This window comes from Cebus imitator, unplaced genomic scaffold (genome assembly GCF_001604975.1).
Source record: "Cebus imitator isolate Cc_AM_T3 unplaced genomic scaffold, Cebus_imitator-1.0 Scaffold264, whole genome shotgun sequence".
Lineage (NCBI taxonomy): Eukaryota > Metazoa > Chordata > Mammalia > Primates > Cebidae > Cebus > Cebus imitator.
The window spans coordinates 2439997-2465550 of NW_016107579.1; the positions used below are offsets into that span (position 1 = coordinate 2439997).

The 25554-nt window shown below is 42.5% G+C and overlaps 1 protein-coding gene across 4 annotated transcripts in view; it reads left to right on the forward strand.

Annotated features, from left to right (window-relative positions):
• The window catches only part of CFAP221 (cilia and flagella associated protein 221), a 103324-nt gene that overhangs the window by 65130 nt on the left and 12640 nt on the right, over positions 1-25554 (forward strand). For all 4 annotated transcript variants that reach the window (XM_017500254.2, XM_017500257.2, XM_017500255.2 and 1 more), the window contains 8 exons: positions 3570-3668; positions 6716-6821; positions 8783-8916; positions 11020-11100; positions 11714-11821; positions 11911-12045; positions 19335-19493; positions 20464-20555. In XM_017500254.2, the coding sequence (XP_017355743.1) occupies positions 3570-3668; positions 6716-6821; positions 8783-8916; positions 11020-11100; positions 11714-11821; positions 11911-12045; positions 19335-19493; positions 20464-20555 (914 nt within the window). The remainder of the gene's footprint in view (positions 1-3569; positions 3669-6715; positions 6822-8782; positions 8917-11019; positions 11101-11713; positions 11822-11910; positions 12046-19334; positions 19494-20463; positions 20556-25554) is intronic.

The window sequence follows — 25554 nt, forward strand, 5'->3', positions numbered from 1 at the left end:
GTTTCTCTTGAAATGAACAGCATTGCATACTTTGGCCACCCGTTCTCATCCCTCTGCTTTCTCATTTTGGGTCTCCTTTTTTGTTTCCCTTCATTCTCTAAGCCCCTGTCCGCAGGTCCTCAAGGTGGGTCCCTGGGCCTCTGTTCATTGTCCCCCGTCCCTTGGTAGAAAGGATACAAAACCAGAAGTAAGAAGCCAGAGTTCTAGTTCCAGCTGTGTGACAGATAGGGGACCTTGGCAAGCCTCTTGACTGATGCCTTAGTGTGCTCAAATATAAAATGAGTACAGTGGTCCCATCCACCTGATTGTCTCTGTCTTGTAATACTAGTTCATTTTTACACCTCTATGAAGAATTACCCAAGGCTTGATAATTTATAAAGGAAAGAGGCTTAATTGACTTGCAGTTCTGAATGGCTGGAGAGGGCTCAAGAAACTTATAATCATGGCAGAAGAGGACATTCTTCTTTACATGGTGGCAGGAATGAGAAGAATAAGAACCAACCCAAGAAGGAAGCCTCCTATAAAACCATTAGATCTTGTGAAAACTAACTCACTATCTTGAGAACAGGAGATGGTGAGTTAGTCAGTTTTCACAAGATCTAATGGTTTTATAAGATGATTCATTTATCTCCACCTGGTCCCTCGCATGACATGTGGGCATTATGGGAACTACAATTCAAGATGAGATTTGGTTGGGGACAGAGCCAAACCATATCATTCCACCACTGGTCCTTCAAATCTCATGTCCTCGCAGTTCAAAATACAATCATGGCCTTCCAGCAGTCCCCCAAAGTCTTAACTTATTCTAGCATTAACTCAGCCTCAGTCCAAAGTCTCGTCTGAGACAAGGCAAGTCCCTTCAACCTATGAGCCTGTAAAATCAAAAGCAAGTTAATTACTTCCTAGATACAATGGGGGTACAGGCAATGGGTAAATATACCCATTCCAAATGGGAGAAATTGGCCAAAACAAAGGGGCTACAGGCCCCATGAAAGTCAGAAATTCAAGAGGGAAGTCATTAAACCTTAAAGATCCAAAATGATCTCCTTTGACTCCATGTCTCGCATCCAGGTCATGCTGATGCACGAGGTGGGCAGGTGGGCTCCCATAGCCTTCGGCTGCTTTGCTCCTGTGGCTTTGCAGGGTACATCTCCTCTCCCAGCTACTTTCTCAGGCTGGCATTCAGTGACTGTGGCTTTTCCAGGTGCTCAGTGCAAGCTGTCAGTGGATCTACCATTCTGGGATCTGGAGGTTGGCAGCCCTCTTCTCACAGCTCCACTAGGCAGTGCCCCAGTGGGGACTCTGTATGGGGGGTCCAACCCTACATTTCCCTTTGTACTGCTCCGGTAGAAGGTCTCCATGAGGGCGTCACCCCTGCACTGAAATTCTGCCTGGACATCCAAGCGTTTCCATACATCCTCAGAAATTTAGGCAGAGTTTCCCAAACCTCATTTCTGGACTTTTGTGCACCCACAGGCTCAACACCATGTGAAAGCTGCCAAGGCTTAAGGCTTTCACCCTCTGCAACCATGGCCTGAGCTGTACATTGGCCCCTTTTAGCTACGGCTGGGCCACAGGGCACTGAGTCCCAAGACTGCACAAAGCATCAAGACTCTGGGTCTGGCCCACAAAACCGTTTTTTCCTCCTAGGTCTCCAGACCTATAATGGGAGGGGCTGGTGTGAAGATTTCTGACATGCCCTGGAGACATTTTTCCCTTTGTCTTGGCAATTAACATTGGTTCCTCATTACTTATGCAAATTTCTGCAGCCGGCTTGAATTTCTTCTCAGAAAATGGTTTTTTTTTTAATATCACATTATCAGGCTGCAAATTTTTCAGACTTATATGCTTTGCTTCCCTTTTAAGCATAAGTTCCAATTCCAAACCATATCTTGTGAATACATAAAACTGAATACTTTTGACAGCACTGAAGTCACCTCTTGAACACTTCGCTATTTAGAAATTACTGCCAGATACCCTATATCATGTCTTTCAAGTTCAAAGTTCCACAGCTATCTAGGGCAGGGACAAAATGCCCCCAGTCTCTTTGCTAAAACAGAGCAAGAGTCACCTTCATTCTAGTTCCCAGCGAGTTCCTCATCTCCACCTGAGGCCACCTCAGTCTGGACCTCATTGTCCATATCACTATCAGCATTTTGGGCAAAACCATTCAGCAGGTCTCTAGGAAGTTCCAAAGTTTCTCACATTTTCCTATCTTCTCCTGAGCCCTGCAAACTGTTCCAACCACCTCTGCCTGTTACCTAGTTCCAAAGTTCCTTCCACATTTTTTAGTAGCTTTATAGCAGCACTGCACTCCTGGTACCAATTTACTGTATTACTTCATTTTTACTCTGCTATGATGAAATACCTAAGGCTGGGTAATTTATAAAGGAAAGAGGTTTAATTGTCTCACAGTTCCACATGGCCGGGAAGGCCTCAGGAAACTTACAATTATAGCAGAAAGGGATGCAAACACATCCTTCTTCACATGGCTGCAGGAGTGAGAAGAATGAGAACCAAGCAAAGGGAGAAGCCCCTTACAAAAACCATCAGATCTCTTGAGAACTAACTCACTATTATGAGAACAGAATGGGGGAAACTGCCCCCATGATTCAATTATCTCTAGTCCCTCTCACAACACACGTTGATTATAAGAACTACAATTCAAGATGAGATTTGGGTGGGGACACAGCCAAACCATATCACTTGTCAAAACCCTAACTTTTGATTTTAACAATGAAAAAATTCTAATCTCCCACCTCCATCATTCTCATTTTTCTCTGCTGGTTTTGCCATATCTGAATTATTTTTACCTCATTTATCCCTATCCTCCTCCTCATCACATTTCTTTTGGCCACAAAGTCTTGCCAATATCTCTTCCATGGGCCATACCAGAGTCCAACCTTCAGGTATCTCCCATGACTAATCCAACAGGTTTTTCTGTCTGTATGCCTGCTCCTCTTTTCTCTCCTCTGCAGCTCATGGCATATGCCAAAGTAAGACTGATTCCCTTCTGATGGCTTTTTTATATCATTTCCTTATTCAAAAACCTACAGAGACTGAACCTCAGGCCCTGGCCAGCCTCACTATGCCCCCAGGCTCTCTTTTCTCCTTATTCATTTACTAATTTAGACACACTGGTGCCCAGGACATGCAGGCACATGTGGGACAATACATATGTCAGCACTAGGCATTCAGGGCTGAGTAAAGCAGTCCTTCTTCCCAGCCAGGGGATCTCACAGCCCACACCTCTCAATTCTGGATGCACTGCCAGCACCACCACATAGGATTGGTGACTTTATTATTTCTCAAAGTCACATGTGTTTGCTTGAGCATTCCTAACTAGACTGTAAGTTTCTTAAAACCCTTATCTTCCACTTTTGGCCCCCAACTCAAGAAGTATTCCTTATAATGCTGTGTACACTAAGAGTGCTTAATAAATAAATGCTCACTAAGTAATACAACAAATAAATAACAATTTGGTATCAAATTCTAAAAAGTTTTTATTAAATGTTTATGACAGGAGTTAAAATTTAAATGTAAAATGTGCCTATATTTTATATTCACAGAAAATCAAGGAATTCCATCCTAATTTTGACCCACTCATTAATAACACTTGGCTCAGCAGATCCAGGGCACAAAGACGCTTTCAACAAGTAGCACGCAAGGTCAGTCTCAACACCAGCTGGAAACGTTGATGTGTTTGCTCATCAGCATAAGGAAATCAAGCAATGGTGGTTTGATAACATTTTATTGAGATACAATTTACATGCCATAAAATTCACCCTTGTAAAGTGTACAGTTCAGTCGCTTTTAGTATATTTATAGAACTTGGCAGCCATCACCCCTATCTAATTTTAGAACATTTTTATCACCTCAAAAGGAAATTTGGTGCCCATTTTCAGGCACTCCCCACACCCTCCTGGCAACCAATAATTTACTTTCTGTCTCTATGGATTTGCCTTTTCTGGGCATTTCATATAAATGGAATCATACAATATGCAGCCTTTTAAAAATTCAATTTTTAAATTTATAATTGACACATAATATTTATACATATTTATGGGGCACACTGTGATGTTTCAATGCATGTATACATTGTATAAGGATCAAATCAAGATAATTACCATATCCATCACCTTAAACATTCAATACATGGCTTTTGGTAACTGCTTCTTTCATATAACTTATTTCCTAGGTTTGTACATGTTTTAGCATGTATTAATACTTCATTCCCTTTTATGGCTGAATAATATTCCATTGTATAGATAGACCATATTTTCTTTATCCATTCATCAGTTGATGAAAGCTTCCGTTATTTTCACCTTTCGGCTATTATGAGTAACAATGGGATATTGATCAATTACTTCTAGGGAGAACAATGGAGAATGCCTGAGAGATCATGCCTCTAGCATCCAGGCTTAATGCCTACCTTTCAGAGGTGTCATCTCCTTCTATGGCTTCCCCACCTCATGCTGGTCCTCCAGTGGCTTCCTGTTAACAGGATAAAACGAAGACTTCTGATCCTCTCATGCCGGTAAAGGGTGTCATGTGACCCCTGGTCTGGCCGCAGCCACACCTCTCTAGCTGCCCCTGTCCTCTCATTGTCCCTGTCTGATCTGCCACACAAGTCGTGCTCATTCCCTGCTACAATCCTGTGAATCTGCTCTCAGCTCTGACTACAGTGCCTCCCCAGCTCTGCTCCATGGGCCCGCACCTGTCCTTGGGCCAGCCTGTGTCCACTTTTCCTGCAAGAGGCTGTCTTTGCACACTTTAGTACTTAGGGACCTCCGTGGTGCCATGTGCTTCGTATGCTGCCTATAAGTCTCTCGTCTCTGTCACTCGTGTGTGGCTTCCCTGGTGAGCAGGGCCACACCCGAAGCCAAGGATAGCAGTGGATAGAGCCTGGGCTGTGGAACAGACTGCCTGCACTAATTCCTGGTGCCGCTTCCTTGCACTTTCTGATCCTGGGCAAGTTACATAACTACAGTGCCTTAGTTTCCTCACCTGAATGCTGAGGAGAATAATGAGACCTGTCTCGCAGGGTTGTTGTGAGGATCAAATGAATGAATACGTTTAAGAGACTCCAGATGTTGGTGTTACAGCTTATCTTTCATGCAGTCTTCTCATCCCGGACTAGCAACAGTCTAGTTAGAGGGAGGCAGAGCTCACTGCCTTAGGGACCTACTTACCAGCCTCCAAGTCCCCGTGTCCCTCGCTTACCCACCAGCCTCCAGGGCCCAAGAGCCAGCGTCCCTGGTGAGGCCTTCCCTGGGTGGTCTCTGCATATGTGCAAGCAGGGACCACCACAACAGGCTCAGGGCAGGGAGGGTAGTGGTAAGAGGCAGCACAAAGTTGCGCTCCCGAGGAAAGCACAATAGGCAACAGCAAGAGACTGGCCAGGCTGGCTTGTTGCTAATGGGACCACCTTGGTCCTTCTGCATCAAGCCCTCCCTCCCAGAAAAGGGTGTCAGCAATGATGGACTTTGTTCTGAGTGATGGCTCAAGCCTGTTCCTCACATGCCACAGCAGGGCCTGTCAGTTCTATGTGCTGACGTGTCCCCAGCCTGATGCCTCGCCTAATCTCCTCAACTGCAGCCACATACCAGGCTCCCACCATCTCTCCCCTGGACCATGGCCACAGGTCCCCCTACATTTAGTGCCACATGGCAGCCAGAGTTGTATTGGTAGAGCTAAAAGATGACGGTACCTCTCCCCTACTGAAACCCTCCAGAGATGTTCTGTAACAGTTAGAATAAAATACACAATTTTTATCAATGCTACCAGACCACAGGGATTTCTCTCTGTCGCTTAACCATGTCTCCTGTGTTCCGGCATCAGGACCTCTGTACTGGCTGTCTCCCCTGCTCAGAACTCTCTTGCCAACATCTTTCCATTGTTGTCCTGTCATCATTCAAGCTTGGCAGAGGCCTTCCCTCATTATCCTTGCATAAGAGAGCCAGCCAGTCATGGCCTCAGGCACTTACCCTCTAATTTTCTTCAGGATATTTATCATGGTTTTTTGTCTTGGTGTTTACTGTCACCCACTCCGCCCCCTACACACACTTGGGATATCAGCTCTGTGTGGACATTTATTTGCTTTTCACTGTATCTCCAGTGCCTTGCACAGGACAAGGCACTGAGTAGCAGCTTTATGTGTTAAATGAAAGAGTCATTTACAGAATGGAAAACAACGTTAAATTATGGAATAAACAATACCCACAGCCGCAGCTCTGGGCTCAGGTAGCATTCACCTGCAGCAGCATGTGCTCTGAAGGCAAAGCTCAGAGGTATGTAGTTAGCATTGCCCATAACCCACAGTGCCATTGCTACAGAATCACCCATGCTGTTTGTCCTTCAACTCTGAAAATAGCACAGTGGTAGCATTTCTATTCAGATATATCCTGAAGAAAGAACATAGAACCAGTCATTCTTTCCACACTGGAAACAGGAGAAAATCAAGGCTCATAAATTGGGTGGGACAAGGCCAGATGACAACTTGGTCTTTTTTGTAATCAGGCAAGTCAGTATTCCTCAGACCTTGAAGTCCCTGTAGCCGCAGACTAGGGAGGGTAGCATGCCATGCTCCCTGTGAATTCTGACTCAGGGTGGCGATCTCAGCTCTTAGTGTGATTAGGTAAAGTGAATTAGGTTGAATGTCAAAATGAGCATGTGTCGATTAATAATCTGAAATCATTATTCTCTCCAATTTCAGGTCATGATTCAGGGACGATTATTCAATATGCTGAGTGCTATTCGTGAAATGGACAAAGAGAGTGTCCTGAGAAAGATCGGCCAAGCCAAACAATCCATGGCACAAGGTGAAGTATGGCTGCCAAGCACAGCGATGCCGAGGCCGATCGTGCCTCTGAGCGCGAGCTCTCCTTAGAATGAAGTGAGCTCTGTGCAAATACAAAATTTTCACCAGCACACGTGTTAGTTTCCTATCCCTGCTATACCAAATCACTTGCGCCCTCTGCTTTCTCTTGTCACCAGAGACTAGGGTAGTTAGGATTTACACTTGCTGATTGACTGGTTGAGCCTGGTATTTTCTCAACCTAGCATTTGCACATTAAGCCTTTTAAACTTAATGGCTTAAAACAACACAAATGTATCATCTCACAGTTCCAGAGGTCAGAAGTCTAAAATCAAGGTGTTGGGAGGGTTGAGCTCTCCCCTTGGGGCTTCAGGGGAGCCCATGTCCTTGCCTTTTCCAGCTCCTGGCATCCACCTGCATTCCTTGTCTCATGGCCCCTTCCCCACGTGACCTCTTGCTTCTGTCCTCACATCTCCTTATGTGATTCTGACCCATCCCCCTGTTTCTTCTTATGCAGACTGTGACTAGATAAGGCCCACCTGTCTAGTGCAGAATAATCCCCCACCACAGAGCCCATCTGCAGAATGCCTTTTTACCATGGAAGGTAACACATTCACAAGCTCCTGGGAATGGGATGTAGACACCTCTGAGTGCCATTATTCAGCCTATCTCATGATGTAAAGTGAATCTCCATGCTACGTTTGGCTGAAATACCTACCCAGTTGATAGTGAACAAGGTCACCTGACCCCAAACCACGCTGGAATGTCTGTGAAGTTTGGCTGTGGCTCGACCTCCTGTTTTGTGCCCTCTGCTTCCTCTTGTCACCAGAGTCTAGGGTAGTCATCATTTATACTTGCTGATGGCCCAGCTGAATTTTTTATTTTCTCAGCCTAGAATTTGCACATTAAGCCTCTTAATCTTGTACTGCCTTTGCTACTTACGGAAATTTCCATGCTGGCCACTGCAGCCACCGTAGCTCATGCCAGTAATTCCAACACTTTGGGGGTCCAAGGTGGGAGGATCACTTGAGCCTAGGAGTTTGAGACAAGCCTGGGCAACATAGTGAGACCCCTGGATAATTAAAAATTATCCAGGACAAGTGGCATATGCCTGCAGTCCCAGCTGCTCAGGAAGCTGAGGTGGGAGGACCGGTTAAGCCCAGGAGTTCAAGGTTACAGTAAGCTATGATGGCACCACTGCACTCAAGCCCAGGTGATAGAGCAAGACCCCGTCTCTCAAAAGACAAAGAAACAAAAAAAAGCAAAGAAATTCCAATCCCCTGATGCCCAGCTTGGCTGGGACTATTGGAGACCCACTCTTGGTAGCTTCTGGGACCCAAACACCATATCACCATCTTCTCCCAATACATGTATTCTCAACCACAGTTTGTATGCCAGCCCTCAAGCAGCCCTGATCTTTCCAGACTTTTCCTCCCTTCCTGGCCTGAGCCTCAGAGCCTGATTCAGGCTTCACCATCCTCCCTGGGCGGCAACCACACTCCCATTCTGCTGCTCCACTGAGACCCAAATGTGTATTTTGTTTTTCAAAACATTGTATAACATGAAAATAATTATCTTGTTTCATCCTATATTATTTTTTATCTCTGGTGTTGAAGTTTCTAATAAAGAAACTTTTTTTTCTAAAAATCTGTAAAATTCACCTGTGAATTGTATAGGGATGTATAGAAAATGTCTTCATTTACTTCTTTAATCTTTTTCTTTGCTTAATTCATCAGAGATATTTTAATGATGAATTATAACTTTTTGGAAATAAAGGTAAAATCTTTTTAACTGGAAAAGAGGTTGAGGTAAGGAACCAAGGGAACACTAAGAGTGGAAATATACACATATGTAAACACGCACACACCAACTAATTGGTATATAGCAAATATGCAAATACAGATGGTGATTTCCCATAAAAATACCTTTAGTACCCCCTAAAAGTGCTGGATTTTTTTCCCATAGAGACAAATTTCTTCAAATTCTTCCTGCGGCGAATCAGTCAGGATGATTATACCACCCGGTTCTCTGTGTCGCCCCAGGAGGTGCTGCCCTTCGCTTTCCCAGACTGCAGTCCGCCCCAGGACTCCAACGAGCTGGTAGGTGCTGTCAGGCTTGGTGGCGGGAAGTGGGCAGGATCATGGTCGTGTTGGGCAGATACAAGGCAAGCCCTACCTCAGTCTCAATCCCTTCACCTCCTCCCTGAGGCTCCAAAGGAAGATCAGGAAAGTACGACCAGTGGGAAACCCGGGATCATCTCTTGCCATCTGCCTTGCTCCTGATATACCTGCACAGATCTCCTTTGTAACCTGGGCTGGATCCTTCGCAGCCCGAAATCCAGCATGAGCACTGAACCCCTCCCCACACTCACCTAACTGCCCTGGAACTGGGCCTGGGTGCAGAAGGTCAGAGAGAGGAACCAACAGGGCCCCACCTGGCCCAGGGAGGCATGCTCTGCTCAACTGGGCCCTTCTACTGCCTGGGCAGATGGTAGAAGTCAGGCAACAGAGAAAGCCAGCCCTCAAGTCTGGGTCTGACATCGTAAGAAGGGACTGCGACCCCAGAAACTGATAATCTAACCCATCAGACTCACAATCCGCTTCTCTTTCCTTCTCCTTCTCTCTCTCTCTGTGTGTGTGTGTGTGTGTGTGTGTGTGTGTGTGTCTTTCTTGGGGTAGCAGGAGGTATAATAGTTCATCCATCTTCCCTTATGGGCCACAATGGTGCATGATTAAAATTAACTGCATATTGTTAGTTAACCTTATGTTGCATTTACCATATGTTAAGCCAGTGTCTTAAGTCCTTCAAGTGTGTCACCTCATTTAATCTTCAATAAATCTACGTGATAGGTTTACCATTTTACAGATGAGAAAACTGAAGCACACATTCACATGGCCAGTAATAAAATGTTGCTAGAGTTCATATCGTTAGTAATAAAAAGTATACTTAATACTGCAAGTGCATGTGCAAAATATTCTGTTAATTTCAAAGGATAAACTTGTCATTCACATTCTAAAGTATTTGTTAAGCATTGCAGGTAATCTACTCGAGAATTATAGGGCTGAATTTAGAAATTCCTTATGTTTTCTGCTTTTGATACTTGTGTGATTTAAAAGAACAGAATAATTAGTTCCTAAGAAATAAAAAAAAAACAGTGATTTTCAAGCAACAGTAAATGTCTGACACTCAATAATTAATGGGGTGAAGAGGTTGATGGGGTGGCAAGGGATCCTCATTATGCAGTGGAGCCCCCCCTCCTTATTTTTTAATAGTTTGAAGGTGATATGTTTCACTTGATATTTTAGCTAGTGCTACAAAGAGTTCTCTGCTGCTCAGGGTTGTTGAAAAATAGAGTGCTCAGCATTCCTGTCTATAAAAAAGAATCTATTAATTTATTTCATAAATACTGTGTTTCATCAGTTGTAACATGCTTTTTTTTTTTACATTTAGCATCCGGAAATTGGGAAATGGTGTCATTGTGGCATATTAACCTTTCATCATATTAATTTAGTGATGGTGTGTTAGATTAGGGGATACATGCTATTTTTGGAGTGCCCATCATATTCAGGAACCACCCAGATCCTCTGGGTGTCTGAGGCAGACTACTATGCAGGAAGTGTATTTGGTAGTGCTTTGGGGGTTCACACCAGTGGAAAGCAAGCTGAGGGGACAGGATTGGGTGGAGAGAGAAGTAGGATTGGGGTCCACCTCAACAAAGGCCTCAGCTGCGCCTACGAGAACTCTGAAGCTAGCATAGGGTGAGAGGACACAGCATGTTTCCCGTGGCTTCAACCCGCCATGGAGGTGAGCTGCCTGGGAGGAACATTAATCTTGATTGAGCAGCTCCCTTCAGATGAGGCAGCTCCTGAAGAGGGCTCCCCTGCCCCACAGAGGTGTTTCTGTCCCGAAACTCCTGGCAGCTGGGGGGCTGAGTCCTTGAAGCCTGAAGAAGCTTCTGCGTGACACACTGTAGTCTCCAGAACTGTAGAAAATAAAAAAGACTCACATCCACTAGGAACATGGAAGAGGGGGTGGCCAGGGCTGCCTTCCTGCCCTACAGATCAAGTGGCAACTATGGTCGCAGGAGGAGTTGCTCTGAGAGTAGAAATGGTCATTTAATGTTTTGAAATGTAATGGAAACAAGCATAGCCACTCTTGCTCAGTGTTAAGTCTCTGTTCTTTTTTCTTCTTTCACATTTTAGGCTCCTGATGGCCTTGGACTGGTCCCAATTAAGTCTTCAGAAGTTCAAATCAAGCAGAGCTATTCCTTCTTCAATCTGCAGGTCAGACCTGTCACATAGAATTAATTGAGTTTCTTATTAAGTAAGCAAAACATTCTCGAATTTGAATTGCTAGCGTTTTATGGTTTTGCTTTATTATAGATTACACTGTGTAGCACACTCTGCTATTACTGCATGGCATATGGGAGGTACAGCAGATTCTTTTCTCATAGTATGGCTTATGCAAACCAGGATATCTATTCTGTGGATATACCTATATCATGCATATATGAAGCTACCTGAACTACATATATTAGAAACTTCAAGAAAAAATACAAGATAAAGTGAGCAAAAATTAATCAGCCTTTCTTGAGGTATATGACCACTTCTCGTTTTGAAAATGAAAATATTTTGGTGTACTTCTACACTTAAGCCATATGGTATGGTTGAGTAGTCATGAACACTCACATGTGCTGAAGCCCAGAGCAGGGCTCAGGACTTGCACTAAAGTCTGTCCAGTGCTGGTCCAAACTAACAACAGCCACAATGCGATGACTACAACGTGGCGCTTGTCTTACTTTTACCACCAGGAAGCTCAGAAATGCTGTTGTTGAGAAGTAGATCCCACCAAATGGCAACCGGTTTTTAAGGATTTTCAATCTTCTTTCACCTCCAGGTTCCTCAACTGTACAAAATTAAGAGATATCAGCCGTTCTCTGTCCACAAATCTTCAACAAGTTACAGACCTCAAAAGCTTGCCCGAGCCCTGAGGCAAGGAGCTGAGGTAACACATCCCCACCTTCCAGAATCGCTGTCATCTTTTCCCTCTTATCCTGGCATAAAAGCTAACGTGCTGCCTTTGGCCCTTGTTAGGATGAAGTCACCACCATCATAGCCCTTCCAAAACAGGACTCTACACCTCAGCTCTCTGACAAGACCTCAATCTTGCGCATGAAACCACCTGAGGCCCTAGCCACATCCCTAGATTACGATCCACTGTATGTTTTTGTAAGTGACAACTGGCAGAAGCCTTGTTTTCTGTGTTCCTTTATTTCAGCAATTACTCTATAGGAAACAGCATTCATTGGGAATATTTTTTTCTCTCTGAAATTTCAAGTGTTGAATAATATCTGGCCTTTAAAATTGCTTGCCAGCCTTTATTTATTGGAGAATATCAATGATTGTGCCTTTTAGCAATTCCTGTAGCTTTAAGGAAAATAATCGTATTTTTAAGTGAATAATTTTAAGTGAATGAAAATGAAAACAAACAAAAAATCTGTGGGAAATTTGTAGCACTGCGTATCTACATTAGAAAAGATGAAAGGTTTCAGGTTAATGTCCTAAGCTACCCCATTATGAAACTAGAAAAAGGAAAGCAATGAAAGCAAACTAAGCAAGAAAAAGAAATAATAAAGGTCAAATTGTAAGTAAGTTGAATAGGCTGGGCGCAGTGGCTCAGGCCTATAATCCCAGCACTTTGGGAGGCCAAGGCCGGCAGATCACTTGAGGTCAGGAGTTCAATAACAGCCTGGCCAACATGGCGAAACTCCATCCCTACTAAAAGTACAAAAAATTAGCCAGACGTGGTGGCACATACCTATAATCCCAGCTACTCGGGAGGCTGAGATGGGAGAATTGCTTGAACCCAGGAGGAAGAGGTTGCAGTGAGCTGAGATCACACCACTGCACTCCAGCCTGGGCAACACAGTAAGACTCCATCTCAAAGAAAAGAAAATCAATGAAACAGAAAGCAGAAAAACAATAGAGAAAAACTGGCTTTTTGAGAAGATCAATAAAATTGGTAGACCTGTAACCTAACTGATCAGGAAAAAATGCAAAAGGCACAAATTACCAATGTCAGGAATGCGAAAGGTGACATCACTACATATTCTACAGATTTTAAAAAGGTAAGAAGTGAATATTTTGAAAAACTTTATGCCAGTAGATTTGATGACAAGTTAAATGTGCAGATTCATTAAAAGGCGCAAACCGTAAAATATTATTTAAGAGGAGATAAATAGCCAAAATAGCTTTATATTTGTTAAAGAAATTGAATTTGTGGTTGAAAACTTTCCCGCAAAGAAACCTACAAGCCCAGATGCCTTCACTAGGGAATTCTCCCAAACATTTAAGAGAGGAATAATACAAAATCTACACAGTCTCTTCCAGAAAAAGGAAGACATGAGGCTAATTCCCAAATCATTCTAGAGGCTAGTGTTACTCTGATACCAAAGCCAGACAGAGACATTACAGGGGAAAAAAAAAAAAAAAAAAAAGAAAAGACCAATATCTTTCATGAACATAGATGAAAATATTTGTAACAAAATTTTAATAAATCAAATCCATTGCTATATAGAAAGGATAATATATCATAACTAAATAGGGGCTTAAACCAAGAATACAAGATTAATTTAACATTAAAAACTCACTGTAGTTTACATATAAAACACTAAAAAGGAAAAATATCTCAGTAGTAACAGAAAAATTATCTGACATCCATTCCTGATGAACACTGTCAGCAAGTTCAGGATAGAAGGGAACTTGCTCAACCAAATAATGTTCATCTATTTGAAACCTGGAGCTAACATTAAACTGAGTAGTAAATGACTGAATACCTACCTCCTAAAATCAAGAATAAGGCAAGGATGTCTGCTCTCACTAATTCTATTTAGGATTATAAGTATAGCCAATGTAACAAGACAAGAAAAATAAATAAAAGACACCCAGATTTGAAAATAAGGCATAAAACTGTTTTATTTGCAAAAAAAAAATTATTGTGTATCTAGAAAATACAATTAAATCTACAAAAAAACCTACTAAAACTAATAAGGGAATTTAAAAGATTGTAGGATGCAGTATCACCATATAAAAATCAATTATATTTCTATATACTAGCAACAAACATTCTGAAACTGAAGTTTCAAAAGCCATATCGTTTAACAATAGCATCAAAACACATGAAATATTTAGAGATAAATGTGACAGAAAGGTATACGACCAGTACACTGAACATTATAAAACATTGCTGAGAGAACTCAAAGAAAACCTAAATAAATGGAGAAATAAACAGATTAATGGAACAAAATAGAGGATCCAGAAATATATTCATTCATACATTATGGTCAATTGATTTTTGACAAAGGTCAAACATAATTCATTAGAGAAAAGATAATCTTTCAACAATTAGTGCCAGAACATTTGGATACCCATTTACCAAAAATAAAAATAAAAACTTAAATCGGTACCTTACACCATCTACATGAATTAATACAAAATGGGTCATAGACCAAAATATAAAACCTGAAACTGTAAAACTACTAGAAAACACATAGAAAATCTTTGTGATCTTTGATTAGACAAAGATTTCTTAGACAAAACACCAAAAAACCACAATCCATAAATGAGAAAAATATGGATTAATTGGACTTTGTCCAAATTAAGAATTTCTATTAATGTTAAGAAAATGCAAATATAAATCACAGACTTGGAGAAAATATTTGGAAATCACATATCTGGTAAGAACTTGTGTCCAGAATATATTAAAAAACTCTCAAAACTCACAAAGGAAATAACCAACAGAATCAAAATGTGACTTACAAAATGAGAGAAAATGTCAGCAAACTGTATATTTGATAAGGAGTTAATACCCAAAGTATATAAGAAACCCCTACAACTCAATAGTTTAAAAAAAAAACACCTGATAACTCAATTTTAAAAGTGGACTAAAGACTTGAATAGACATTTCTCTAAAAAAGACTTATAAATGGCCAACAGGTTTACCATCAGGGAAAAAAAAATCAAAACCACAATGAGATATTACCTAACATATGTCAAGAAAGCTGTTATCAAAAAAATAAAACACAGTAAGTGTTGAGGAAGACGTAGAGAAATTGGAATCCTTACACACTGTTGGTGGAAATGCAAAATGATGCAGCCACTATAGAAAATAGTATGGAGGTTCCTCAAAAACTTAAATATAGAACTGCCATATGATTCAGCAATCAGCTGGATGTGGTGGCACATGCCTATAGTCCTAGCTACTTGGGAGGCTGAGGCAGGAGGATCCCTTGAGCCTTGGCGTTCAAGGTGGCAGTGAGCTATGATTTCACCACTGCACTCCTGCCTGGGCAACAGAGTAAGATCCTATCTCAAATAATAGTAATAATAATAACAATAATAATAATGTGATCCAGCAATCCCACTTCTGGATATGTTTCCAGAAGTATTAAAATCAGGGCCAGGCATGGTGGTTCATGCCTGTAATCTCAACACTTTGGGAGGCCAAGGCAGGAGGATCACTGGAGCCCAAGAGTTTGAGACCAGCCTAGGCAACATAACAAGACGCTCTTTCTACAAAAAATTAGGCAGGTGTGATGGCACAAGCCTGTAGTCTCAGCTACTTGGGAGGCTGAGGTGGGAGGATCTTTTGGGCCCAAGAGGTCAAGGTTGCAGTGAGCTATGATGGTGCCACTGCACTCTAGCCTGGGTGACAGAACAAGACCCTACTTCCACAAAAAGAGAGAGAGAGAGAGAGAGAAAGAAAGATATCAAAGAGATATTAGCCCTCCTATGTTCATTGCAGCACCATTCACAATAGCTAAGATGTGGAAACAGTCTAAAAAGCTGTCAACAGCTGAATGGATTTACAAAAGTGGTGTATTCAGACAGTGGAATACTATTCAGCCTTTAAAAAGAAGGAAATTATGTAATTCACAATAGCATTGATGAACCTTGAGGACGTTATGCTGAGTTAAATAAGCCAGTTATAGAAAGACAAATATTGTATGATTCTGCTTATATGAGATACCTATAATAGCCAGATTGACAGAATCAAAGAGTGAGTGGTGGTATCAGAGGCTGGGAGAGGGGGAAATGGGGAGTTACTAGGCCACAGGCATAAAATTGCAGCCAAGAAAGTTGAATACGCTCTCACAATCTGTGGTACAACATGGCACTTATAGCCAATAATGCACATTTAAAAATTTGTTAAAAGGGCAGCTCTCATGGTAGGTGTTGTTACCACAATGTAATAATTTTTAAAAGAATTATCAGATCTCGATAATAAGAAAGGAAACAACTCAATTTTAAAATGGACAAAAGATTTGAACAGATACTTCACCAAAGAAGGTGTAGAGACGGCAAATATGCACATGAAAATATGCACAGAGTAATTCATCATTGACACAATGCAAATTAAAACTGCAGTACCTTTGTTAGAACACCTACAATTTGAAAAACTGCTGGTGGGAATGTAAAATGGTACAACTACTTTGGAAAACCATTTGGCAGTTTCTTACAAAGTTAGTAGTTAACATACACCCACCATATAACCATCCATTCCATTCCTAGGTATTCACCCAAGGTAAATGGAAGCATTAAACTTGTGCAAGAATATTCATAGCAGATTTATATATTCCCCGAACTGGAAAATAAGTGTCTATTAGCATGTTAACAGACAAACAAATTGTGGCATAACCATACAATTGAATACTCTTCAGTAATAGACAGGAATGAGTTCTTCATATGTGTAAAAATGTGGATGATACTCAAAATAATTATTCTGGGTAAAAGAAATCAGACAAAAAGATTACATGCTGTTTTGTTCAATTTAGATAAAAGTCTAGAACATCTAATGTAATCTGCAGAGACAGAAAGATTGCTGGCTGCCTGTGGATAGGTTGGGTGGATGGTGGAGGGGCAGGACGTGAGGATGGGGGAATGATGAAGAGCATGAAATAACTCTTGAGGGTGATGGAAATGTTCATTATGTTTATAACAGCAATGGTTTTGCGGGTGTAACAAATGTTAAAACACATCAAACTATGTAATTTAAATATGTGTCACGTATTGTACATCAACTATACATCAATACATCAACTATATTGTACATCAACTATACATCAATACAGCACTAAAAGTAAGAATTAGGAGACCCTAAGGAAAGAAAAGAAATACTGTAGTGGTTACAACCAGGGAAGCATAACAGTGAAGTCTTGGGCTGATCTCTGGGCATTCAGCCTGGAGGAGGGAGGGTAAAGGGCTCTGAGAAAGAAGTGTCTGGGAAAGGGTAGGCTCCGAGCACTAACAGTACAGTTAAGAGGATGGAACACTCAAGGATTGTATAAAGGCACATCGTGAAAAGGAGAAGCAATTATAAACTACAAGGCGGGAAGTCAACTGAGTATCAGTATGTGCTCCAAATAGAAAACCAAACTAAAATTTGACATGATTTTTAAGAGCTGATGGAAAATCTAAAAATATAATCCATTTGGCCTTGATATCAGAACACTTCTCTAACAGTGGCCCACAGGTCCTGATACTGAACCTTTAGCCAAAAAATAAACAAGTAAATAAACCAAACCCATAATTCAAGCCTCCACTGGCCTGGCGGAGAAACATATTTACATAGTTGAGAGAAAGTAAATGCTACTTAATAGTTTTCAACTTTTCGAGACAACGTGTGAGCAAAGCATGAGTGGCTTGGCTGTAGTTCTGGCAGGCAAATGTTAAGAATCTCAACAATATCAGAGGAAAATTGTGAAAGCAAGAAGGAGAGGTACAGGAAAGCAGAGGGATGATGTTTTCATTTCACCTGAAGGGAAGTTGAAATACTCAACGAAAGATGAACAAGTTATAGGGGTATGTGTGTATCATTTCAAGTCGCAAGAGTGACCAACAGCAGAATAATCTTCAGAACAGGAAAAGTTTGGAAGGGGCATTTGTGTGCATAAGCAGGAAGGGCTCGCAGAAGACCACTGCTTTTCCTCACAAATCCTTGCAGCCTATATGAGTCACTACCATCTGTCTCGTTAGTTTAGGAAAATTAAAATTAAAAGCATCAGGAGGTGACCCCTCAGACCAGTTACTCTGGTAGCAATGGGGATCTGAAGGATGTCAACTGTGGGAGACGGTGCTATCGCCATTTCCAAAAAGACTGCATTCATTACACTTGGCCCAAGGCAGACCCAGAGAGCCAGCCACATGGCAACTTCACATGCCCTCAGTCAGCCAGAGTAGAAGACACTCCTGAAGGCCACACAGGTCATTTCCCCTCTCCTGGTGTTGTGTACCTTTGCCCTCACACTATCCCCTAGGGTGGGTCCAGCCCCACCCACCATATCACTGCCTCCTTATATATGTCCCTAAATCCTGCCTCGACCACAAGTGCTTACCAAGGTATATGCTTGTCTCCACATTACTGTAGGCATCGCAGACCCCCTCAGTGGTCATTGTCGCCTCCCTGCCCTTCCCACTCCTTTATATCCAGGAGTTCAGTCCAGAGCCCTCTCCCGACCCTTGCCCCAGGCCCTCAAATGGCAGAGAAAAGCAGCCTCTGCACTAAAGCTTACTGTCTTTTCAGCCTTCTTGACTCGCCACCGCTGGGCCCTCCCCAACCTTGCATCTGGGTGCTGGAATGCGTTTCAGGTCCAGCTGCCTGTCATTTAAGTTTGGGGAGGGTGGCATTTGTTCCTTGGTAGTGAGACTGAGTTTCTATAAGCTAAGTAGATTTGGGGGGGAGGGGGAGGGTTACCTGTTAAAGTCATACAAACAAACAGCAGAATCTCAGTGTAGTAGTTCTTAAACATCAAACATCTGAGATTAAGCAGCTGGGGTGGCGGCTATGTTGTTGTTTGGGACACGAATAGGGTTTTTGTTATACAAGCCCTTGGGAGAACAGTAAAAGGCTCTGTATTTTAGAATTTTGATATAATTGCTCTGTGCCTCTATTAGTTCTGCTGGAAAATTAATAAAAAACAGGATCTCCCTTAAAACCAGATACGACTTCCAAATGGATGCTTCCTGAACACATTACCAAAACAATGTTAATGTTGGCATTTCCTGATACATCAAATGTCATCCTCTTTTTCTGTCATCTCTTTAAAGTACCTTTTAAAAGCCTATTTTTGTTTTCAAAACCAGAAGATTACTTGCTTTTTTAAACCAGTTTGCTTATTTAATGACTCCTCTAATTCATCAACGTTAGAAGCAAATACTCGAAGCTATTTTAAGCTGCAGTTTCAGTTGTGCTTGTTTTCCTGCGAGTTTAGCAAACCCATATGGTATGTAATGAAGCTCTTAAGCCAGAAAAGTGACATTTATGAATGACTATGATTTTTTAAACACTGCCGACTTGAAGACACCTCTGTTCTCCTGCTTCTCTTTTCCAGAAGAGCTGACATGGAGTCACAGAGTGTTCATGCTACTGGGAACCACAGGCAGCATTAGCTGACGCCTATCCTATGCCTGGCTTCGAAACTGGTAAACAAAAAAGAATATTTTTTCCCTGTCTTCTGCAGAATCCCAACCCAGGATTATTTGCAGTCATGCATCCTCTGACCTACGCAGAAACGTTGATAGATTACCATCTATGCTCTCACCCCAAGTACAAATTCACCAAAGAGTCTCACCACGGGTCCAGCATCCCTGTCACCCAAAAGCAGTTTCTCCATCACACGGTAATGTCATCACCAGGTTCACTGGCCGAGTGGCCCTGGGCTGCAGGGAGGGCAGGGGGCGAGGACAGGGTCACAGCTGGAATTGAGACAAAGGTTTGCCACCACAGCTGCAGAACAAGAATGATAACACTGACCCTCATACTGCCAGCCCTAAAAGGGTACGGGTGGAGACCCCACACTGCCTTGTCCTGACCACACGTGCCTCTCGGGCTCCTGCTGCCCTTTGTCAGCATTCCTCTGGAAGGCTGCACCTAATGTTCATATGTTCCTAATTCAACCAGGTAAAAACGGCCGCATGGTATGCACGACCCCTTGGTCTGACATCCTCTCTCTTTGGCCCCAAATATAAAAACTAGAATGGACAAGGTGGTGGTGTGACACGTACAAAGAGGTGGCTGCTAATAATTACTTCCCACCCCACCCCGCAGGGGACCTCCCTGACCTCCGACACCCCTTGAGAATTATCCTCAGCCCCTTCAAACTCAGTCAACCCTTAACTCAGATTATGATCTCTCTCCCCACTTCTACCAGCACACCCTTAACTGCCTCCTCTTCCTGTGTCACCTACTTGCCTTTCTGTTTTATGGACTTTGTGCAGTTACCCATGAGACCCTTTCCCTCATTCTCCTCATTTAACCAGCCCTGGGAGTCTCCAGTCTGCACTGGCACAACAGACAGATATGCAGACCTCCCTCCAGTCTAGCCCATTGCTGGCCGCTGCTGCAGTCAGCCCTCCCTCCGGAGAAATCTTCTTTAGGCACGAGTGGCTCAAAAACCCTCCATGGGTCCCGCTGCCTACAGCAGCAGCTCCAAGCTTCAGCAAAGCACATGGGGATTGCTGTGGGGCTCACAGTGACTAAGTCCCTTTTAAGACTGAAAAATGGTTGACTAAAACAAAAGTCCTTCCAAAACTTTGCCCCACCAAACAGTTGCTTCCCATGTCACACCCCTGTGCGGGCTTTTCTTCCAGGACATTATTCCCGGAATCATGCACTGGAAAAGCTTCCAGTCCCTGGTTCTCTCCTCCCTGCCGGACCCCTTCAACATGGAGACCACAAAGAGGTAAGCACGCTCATCCATTTATTCCCAAGTATGTGTGCCCCACAGATTACAGAAGCAATGATCCCAGAACGTTAAATGCCAATAATATGTCAAACCATGCTTCTAAAGCATGAGGGAAGTTTGGTAGGCGGAGAAACGTAATGATGTGTAACTGACTTTCATATTTGGAATTTATCTTGATTGAGGTACACTTTTTTGAAAAGTAATGTCCTAGGTGACTAACTGGCAATGCTTGAGTACAAGTAGGCAGCCAATCCATATAATTCAACTGAAATATTCATGGTGAATCTTTTTTAAATTCATAAATTGACACCTGGATGACAGAGAGAGACTCCATCTCAAAACAAAAAGAAAAGAAAAATATTATAAATTGCCAAGATTAGCCTTCCACACCCTCCGTATCCAGTTCCAAAGGATCCACGGCCCTCTCGTGCCATAGGCTGACATTCACTGGAAGCCCCACAGCCATCTCCACGCAGACAGATACACAGTCAGCAGACCAGAATATTGTTGAATGATGAAAGAAGACATTTAGGGTGACTACATTTTTGCTAATTTGCTTATATCTCTTCAAAACCTTATGATATCAAACAAGTAGACTGGTGCCTTTTCGTTAGACTCTGCCTGGCCAGTCGCTCACTCCTGAGCCCTTGAATTTGCTTCTTCAGTCCACTGTCCTTATAAATACAGCTAAATGAGTGACTGGTGAACAGACATGCCTGGTGTCCCAAAATGATTATCATCAGCTGTCAAACAAAGTTCCGATCCTGTAATCCAGAATGAGGCCTACCCCAAGGTGACAGAGGCCTGGCATGCCCCCAAGAGTGGCCAAGAAACCTAAGCTCTGCCACCAACCAAGATCAGCAGGTGATCTTTACACACCCCCAGCTCCCACTCGTGTAACCTGGATCTTCTGACTCAGAAACTCACCAGAGAGGCTACATGACCTCTGGGAGCCACGTGGCCTCAGCCATGCCCCTTGGCCAGCTTTTTGGGTCCAGTACTCTTCTCAGTAAGACAAGGGGATTGGACTTGTTGCAAAGGCCCTTCTCAGCACTGACATTTTAATTTTAGTGGGAGTACAAGAGCTCACCCAACGTGCAGCCGTCCCATGTACACCATACATCCACCCACCCCTCCCTAGGGATTCAAGGAGATAGTTGGAATCCGGGTTGTGACTCCAGAACACTGAATTTGACTTCCTCCTTCATCCTCTTCATTGAAAGGCTTCATTGGAAAGCTCTTCCTGAACTAAGCCAAATGCAGCTGTCCGTCCGGGCTTTCCCACGCGCCGTCCCCTTTGGGTCACTTCCTTAGGGCTTCTCTACTCCTCTCCTTTGCTTGAAGATTAGCATGCGGTAAACAGAAAACATCCAGCATAGGATTTGGGACATGACAGGAGCTCAAAAATATGATTCTTTCCAATTATTGTACTTCATCCATTCCTTATCCACCCCGTTGCCATCCCAAAATCAGCATCCTTGTTCTACATTTTTGGCATATTTCTAGAATGTCAGATATCCAGAACTGGCAAGAACAATGGCATCAAAGGAAGGAGAAAAGCTTTAGCATGGCAGAGACCTGCCTGCATTGTACACTGGCTGTATCACCAGCTCTGTCCTTGGGTGAGCTGTGTGCTAAAGAAGCCCTTCGAGCAATCGTCTCCTCCTCTCGGAGACAGAGGCAGTGATGGCATCCTCACATTTGTGTGTGTGTGAGGATGAAAGTGCAATGATCCTGTGAAGCTTCTGCCATCATCTCTGGTGCAGGCTTACCAACTCCTCTCTCTTCTACCCTCCTTTGCCGCCCACTTAGCATCGCAGTCACTCTGTCACCACCAGATGGCGATAGTCCATCACCACAGTGACAGACTGCCTCATTTTGCTGCGGGGTGAGGATACTTCAGAACTGATCTACGCAGTCAGCAAATGGGGTTTGGGGACTGAATAAGAAAAATGAGGAATGGTGAGAAGTGGCGACCTGCTGAGCGTGTCCACTGGTTGTCAGCATGTAGGGTTTTTTTTTTTTTTTTTTTTTTTTTTTTTTTTTTTTTTTTTTTTTTTTTTTTTTTTTTTTTTTTTTNTTTATTTTATTGTATTTTAGGTTTTGGGGTACATGTGAAGAACATGCAAAATTGTTGCATAGGAACACACATGGCAGTGTGATTTGCTGCCTTCCTCCCCATCACCTACATGTGGCACTTCTCCCCCTGCTATCCCCCCCCAGCTCCCCACCCCCCACCGTCCCTCCCCTATGTCCCCCCAACTGACCCCAGTGTGTACTGCTCCCCTCCCTTTGTCCATGTGCTCTCATCGTTCAACACCCGCCTATGAGTGAGAACATGCGGTGTTCTTAAGAATCAAGAAAAAGCATCCAATTTTCTTTCCAAAGGAATGTCCTTGGAAAAAAAAAAAAAACTCCCGAGGCTGTTCTTTCAACCAGCAGACAGAATGCAGTTACCTTGGGCTTGAATAACCATGAATTAAACATGAACTCTCCATGAATTAAAGAAAACTCTCAAACCATGAGTTGTTACTTTCAGCTTCTGTGCCTGAGTGCTCTGTTGGACCAGTTTGTTTCAAAATAAACTGCAGTTGCATAACAGCTCATAAAATCAAGAGAGGATTCTGTATTTCCTTAGCATGGATTCCCACTGGATGTAAGGCTGTAGGTCTTGTTTTTATTTCTGAAAACAAGTACAAAATAAGAAGTGTAATTCATTTTTTCAAGTTCTGTCTTAGTTCGTTTGGGCAACTATAATAAAATGCCATAGATATAATTTATGAACAACAGAAATTTATTTCTCTCACAGTTCTGGAGACTTTCCAGTCCAGAAATGGCAGAAAGGGGAAGGGAGCTCTCCGGCTTTTTTCTTTTTAAATGAGATATACTATGTTCCACACTGGAGTGCAGTGGCATGATTATAGCTTACTGCAGCTTCAAACTCCTGGGTTCAAATGATTCTCCTTCCTCAAACTCCCAAGCAGCTGGGATTATAGGTGTGCATCACTATGCTCAGCTAATTTTATTTGTTGTAGAGATAGGGTTTTGTTACGTTGTCCCGGCTGGTGTTCAACTCCTGGCCTCAAGCAATCCTCCCACCTCAGCCTCCCAAAGTGCCGGGATTACAGAAGTGAGCAATGGCTCCCAGCTTCTCAGGCCTCTTTTACAGGCACTAATGCTATTCACGGGGGCTCTACCCTTATGACCTAACCATCTCCCAAAAGCTCCATCTCCAAAAACCATCACATTGGGGGTTAGGTTCTTGTTATTTTTAATGTAAATAGGGGTAGGGTCTTGCTTATGTTGCCCTGGCTGATCTTAAATTCCTGGCCTCAAGTGATCCTCCCAACTTGGCCTCCAAAAGTGTTAGGATTACAGGTATGAGCCACTGCACCTGGCCTGGGAGTTATATTTCAACATGAATTTGGGGGCAACACAAAATTCAGCCCATAGCAACTTCCTACAAATGATATTCCAACTTTGCAGCCATGTTGCTTGAATAAATTACCTCCTGTTACTTCTAAGGTTTCCCTTGTGTCTTTGGCCTGACAACTGTTTGTTGTTAAACCCTGCAATATACTTATTTAGTGTTTATTTATTCCAAGTCAGTTTTGTATTTGTAATAACTGAAGCAGTTAATTTATTTATTTGCTCTTCAGTAAATTCAGAGAGAATTTGTTAACTCTCTATGGACTTCCGTAAAATCTAAGCGTCAGTGACAACTGAAGATAATTATCTATACCAGTAGTTTCCAGACTTTCTGATTTCATAGATGAGCAAAATGTCCAGAAGAACTTTGGAAACTGCCTTGGGTTTTTCAGGGTTTTACTTTATCAAGCAAAGACATTAAAATTAAAGCAACAGCCGGGCACAGTGGCTCATGCCTATAATCCCAGCACTTTGGGAGGCTGAGGCAGGAGGATCATTTGAGGTCAGGAGTTCATGACTAGCCTAAGCAACATGGTGAAACCTCACCTCTACTAAAAATACAAAAATTAGCCAGGTATGATTGTGGGCACCTGTAATCCTAGCAACTCAGGAGACTGAGGCAGGAGAATCGATTCAACCCAGGAAGCAGAGGTTGCAGTGAGCAGAGATTATGCCACTGCACTCCAGCCTAGGTAACAAAGTGAGACTCCATCTCAAAAGAAAATAATTAAAAATTTTAAAAATAAAACAAAGCAAAACAAATTTTGAAATACCCAACCACCATCTACTGTCATCACCATTTCAACTTTAAATGAATATATTAACACACAAAAAAAGTGAGAGGAATATGATCTCAGAAGCCATTCCATTGTCCTAGACCTGGTCCCTGGCGAGTGGCCCAGACCCTGAACTTGTCAGTCCCTCTTCTTAGTGGGAATTCCCTCTGACTACACACGTTCTAATGTAAAGTTTGGTAGAATTTTCTAATAGAAACTAGATTACCTGTCATGAAGTCAGTTACTAATAGGGCTAACCTCTGTCTCAGGGCCCAGCTTCCTTTTGGTGGAAAATGGGATTAAAGACCAAAATCTGGGTGCTATGTGTACACATTGCTACTGGGAGAATTTTGTTTCTTGGCCTGTTCAGCAGACAAAGTCAGGGATACACACAAATACACACACACACACACACACACACAGAGTGTACACACAAAGATATATGCAACATACATATATATGTAATGTATATGCATATAAACACACATATACTCATACATATCCATATTTTAGAAACCATGAATTCACACCAGTACCTACAGTTCCAGTCCATATCCATGGAGTCATTGCTTGCTTTCTGCCATTCCATATTTGTATGTCCCTTATTCCACTGTGGGAACCTGGGCTTCTAATACATTTACTTACTCAATTTTATAATACATCAAAAATCATTTCAGAATTGATTGATCCATAGCCACTTTTATTAAACATGCAAATAAGTTCGATTTGTTTGCAGGTCTCCCCTACCCCCTTCCACCCAAGTCTGTAGGTATGTAGTCAAATACTGTAAG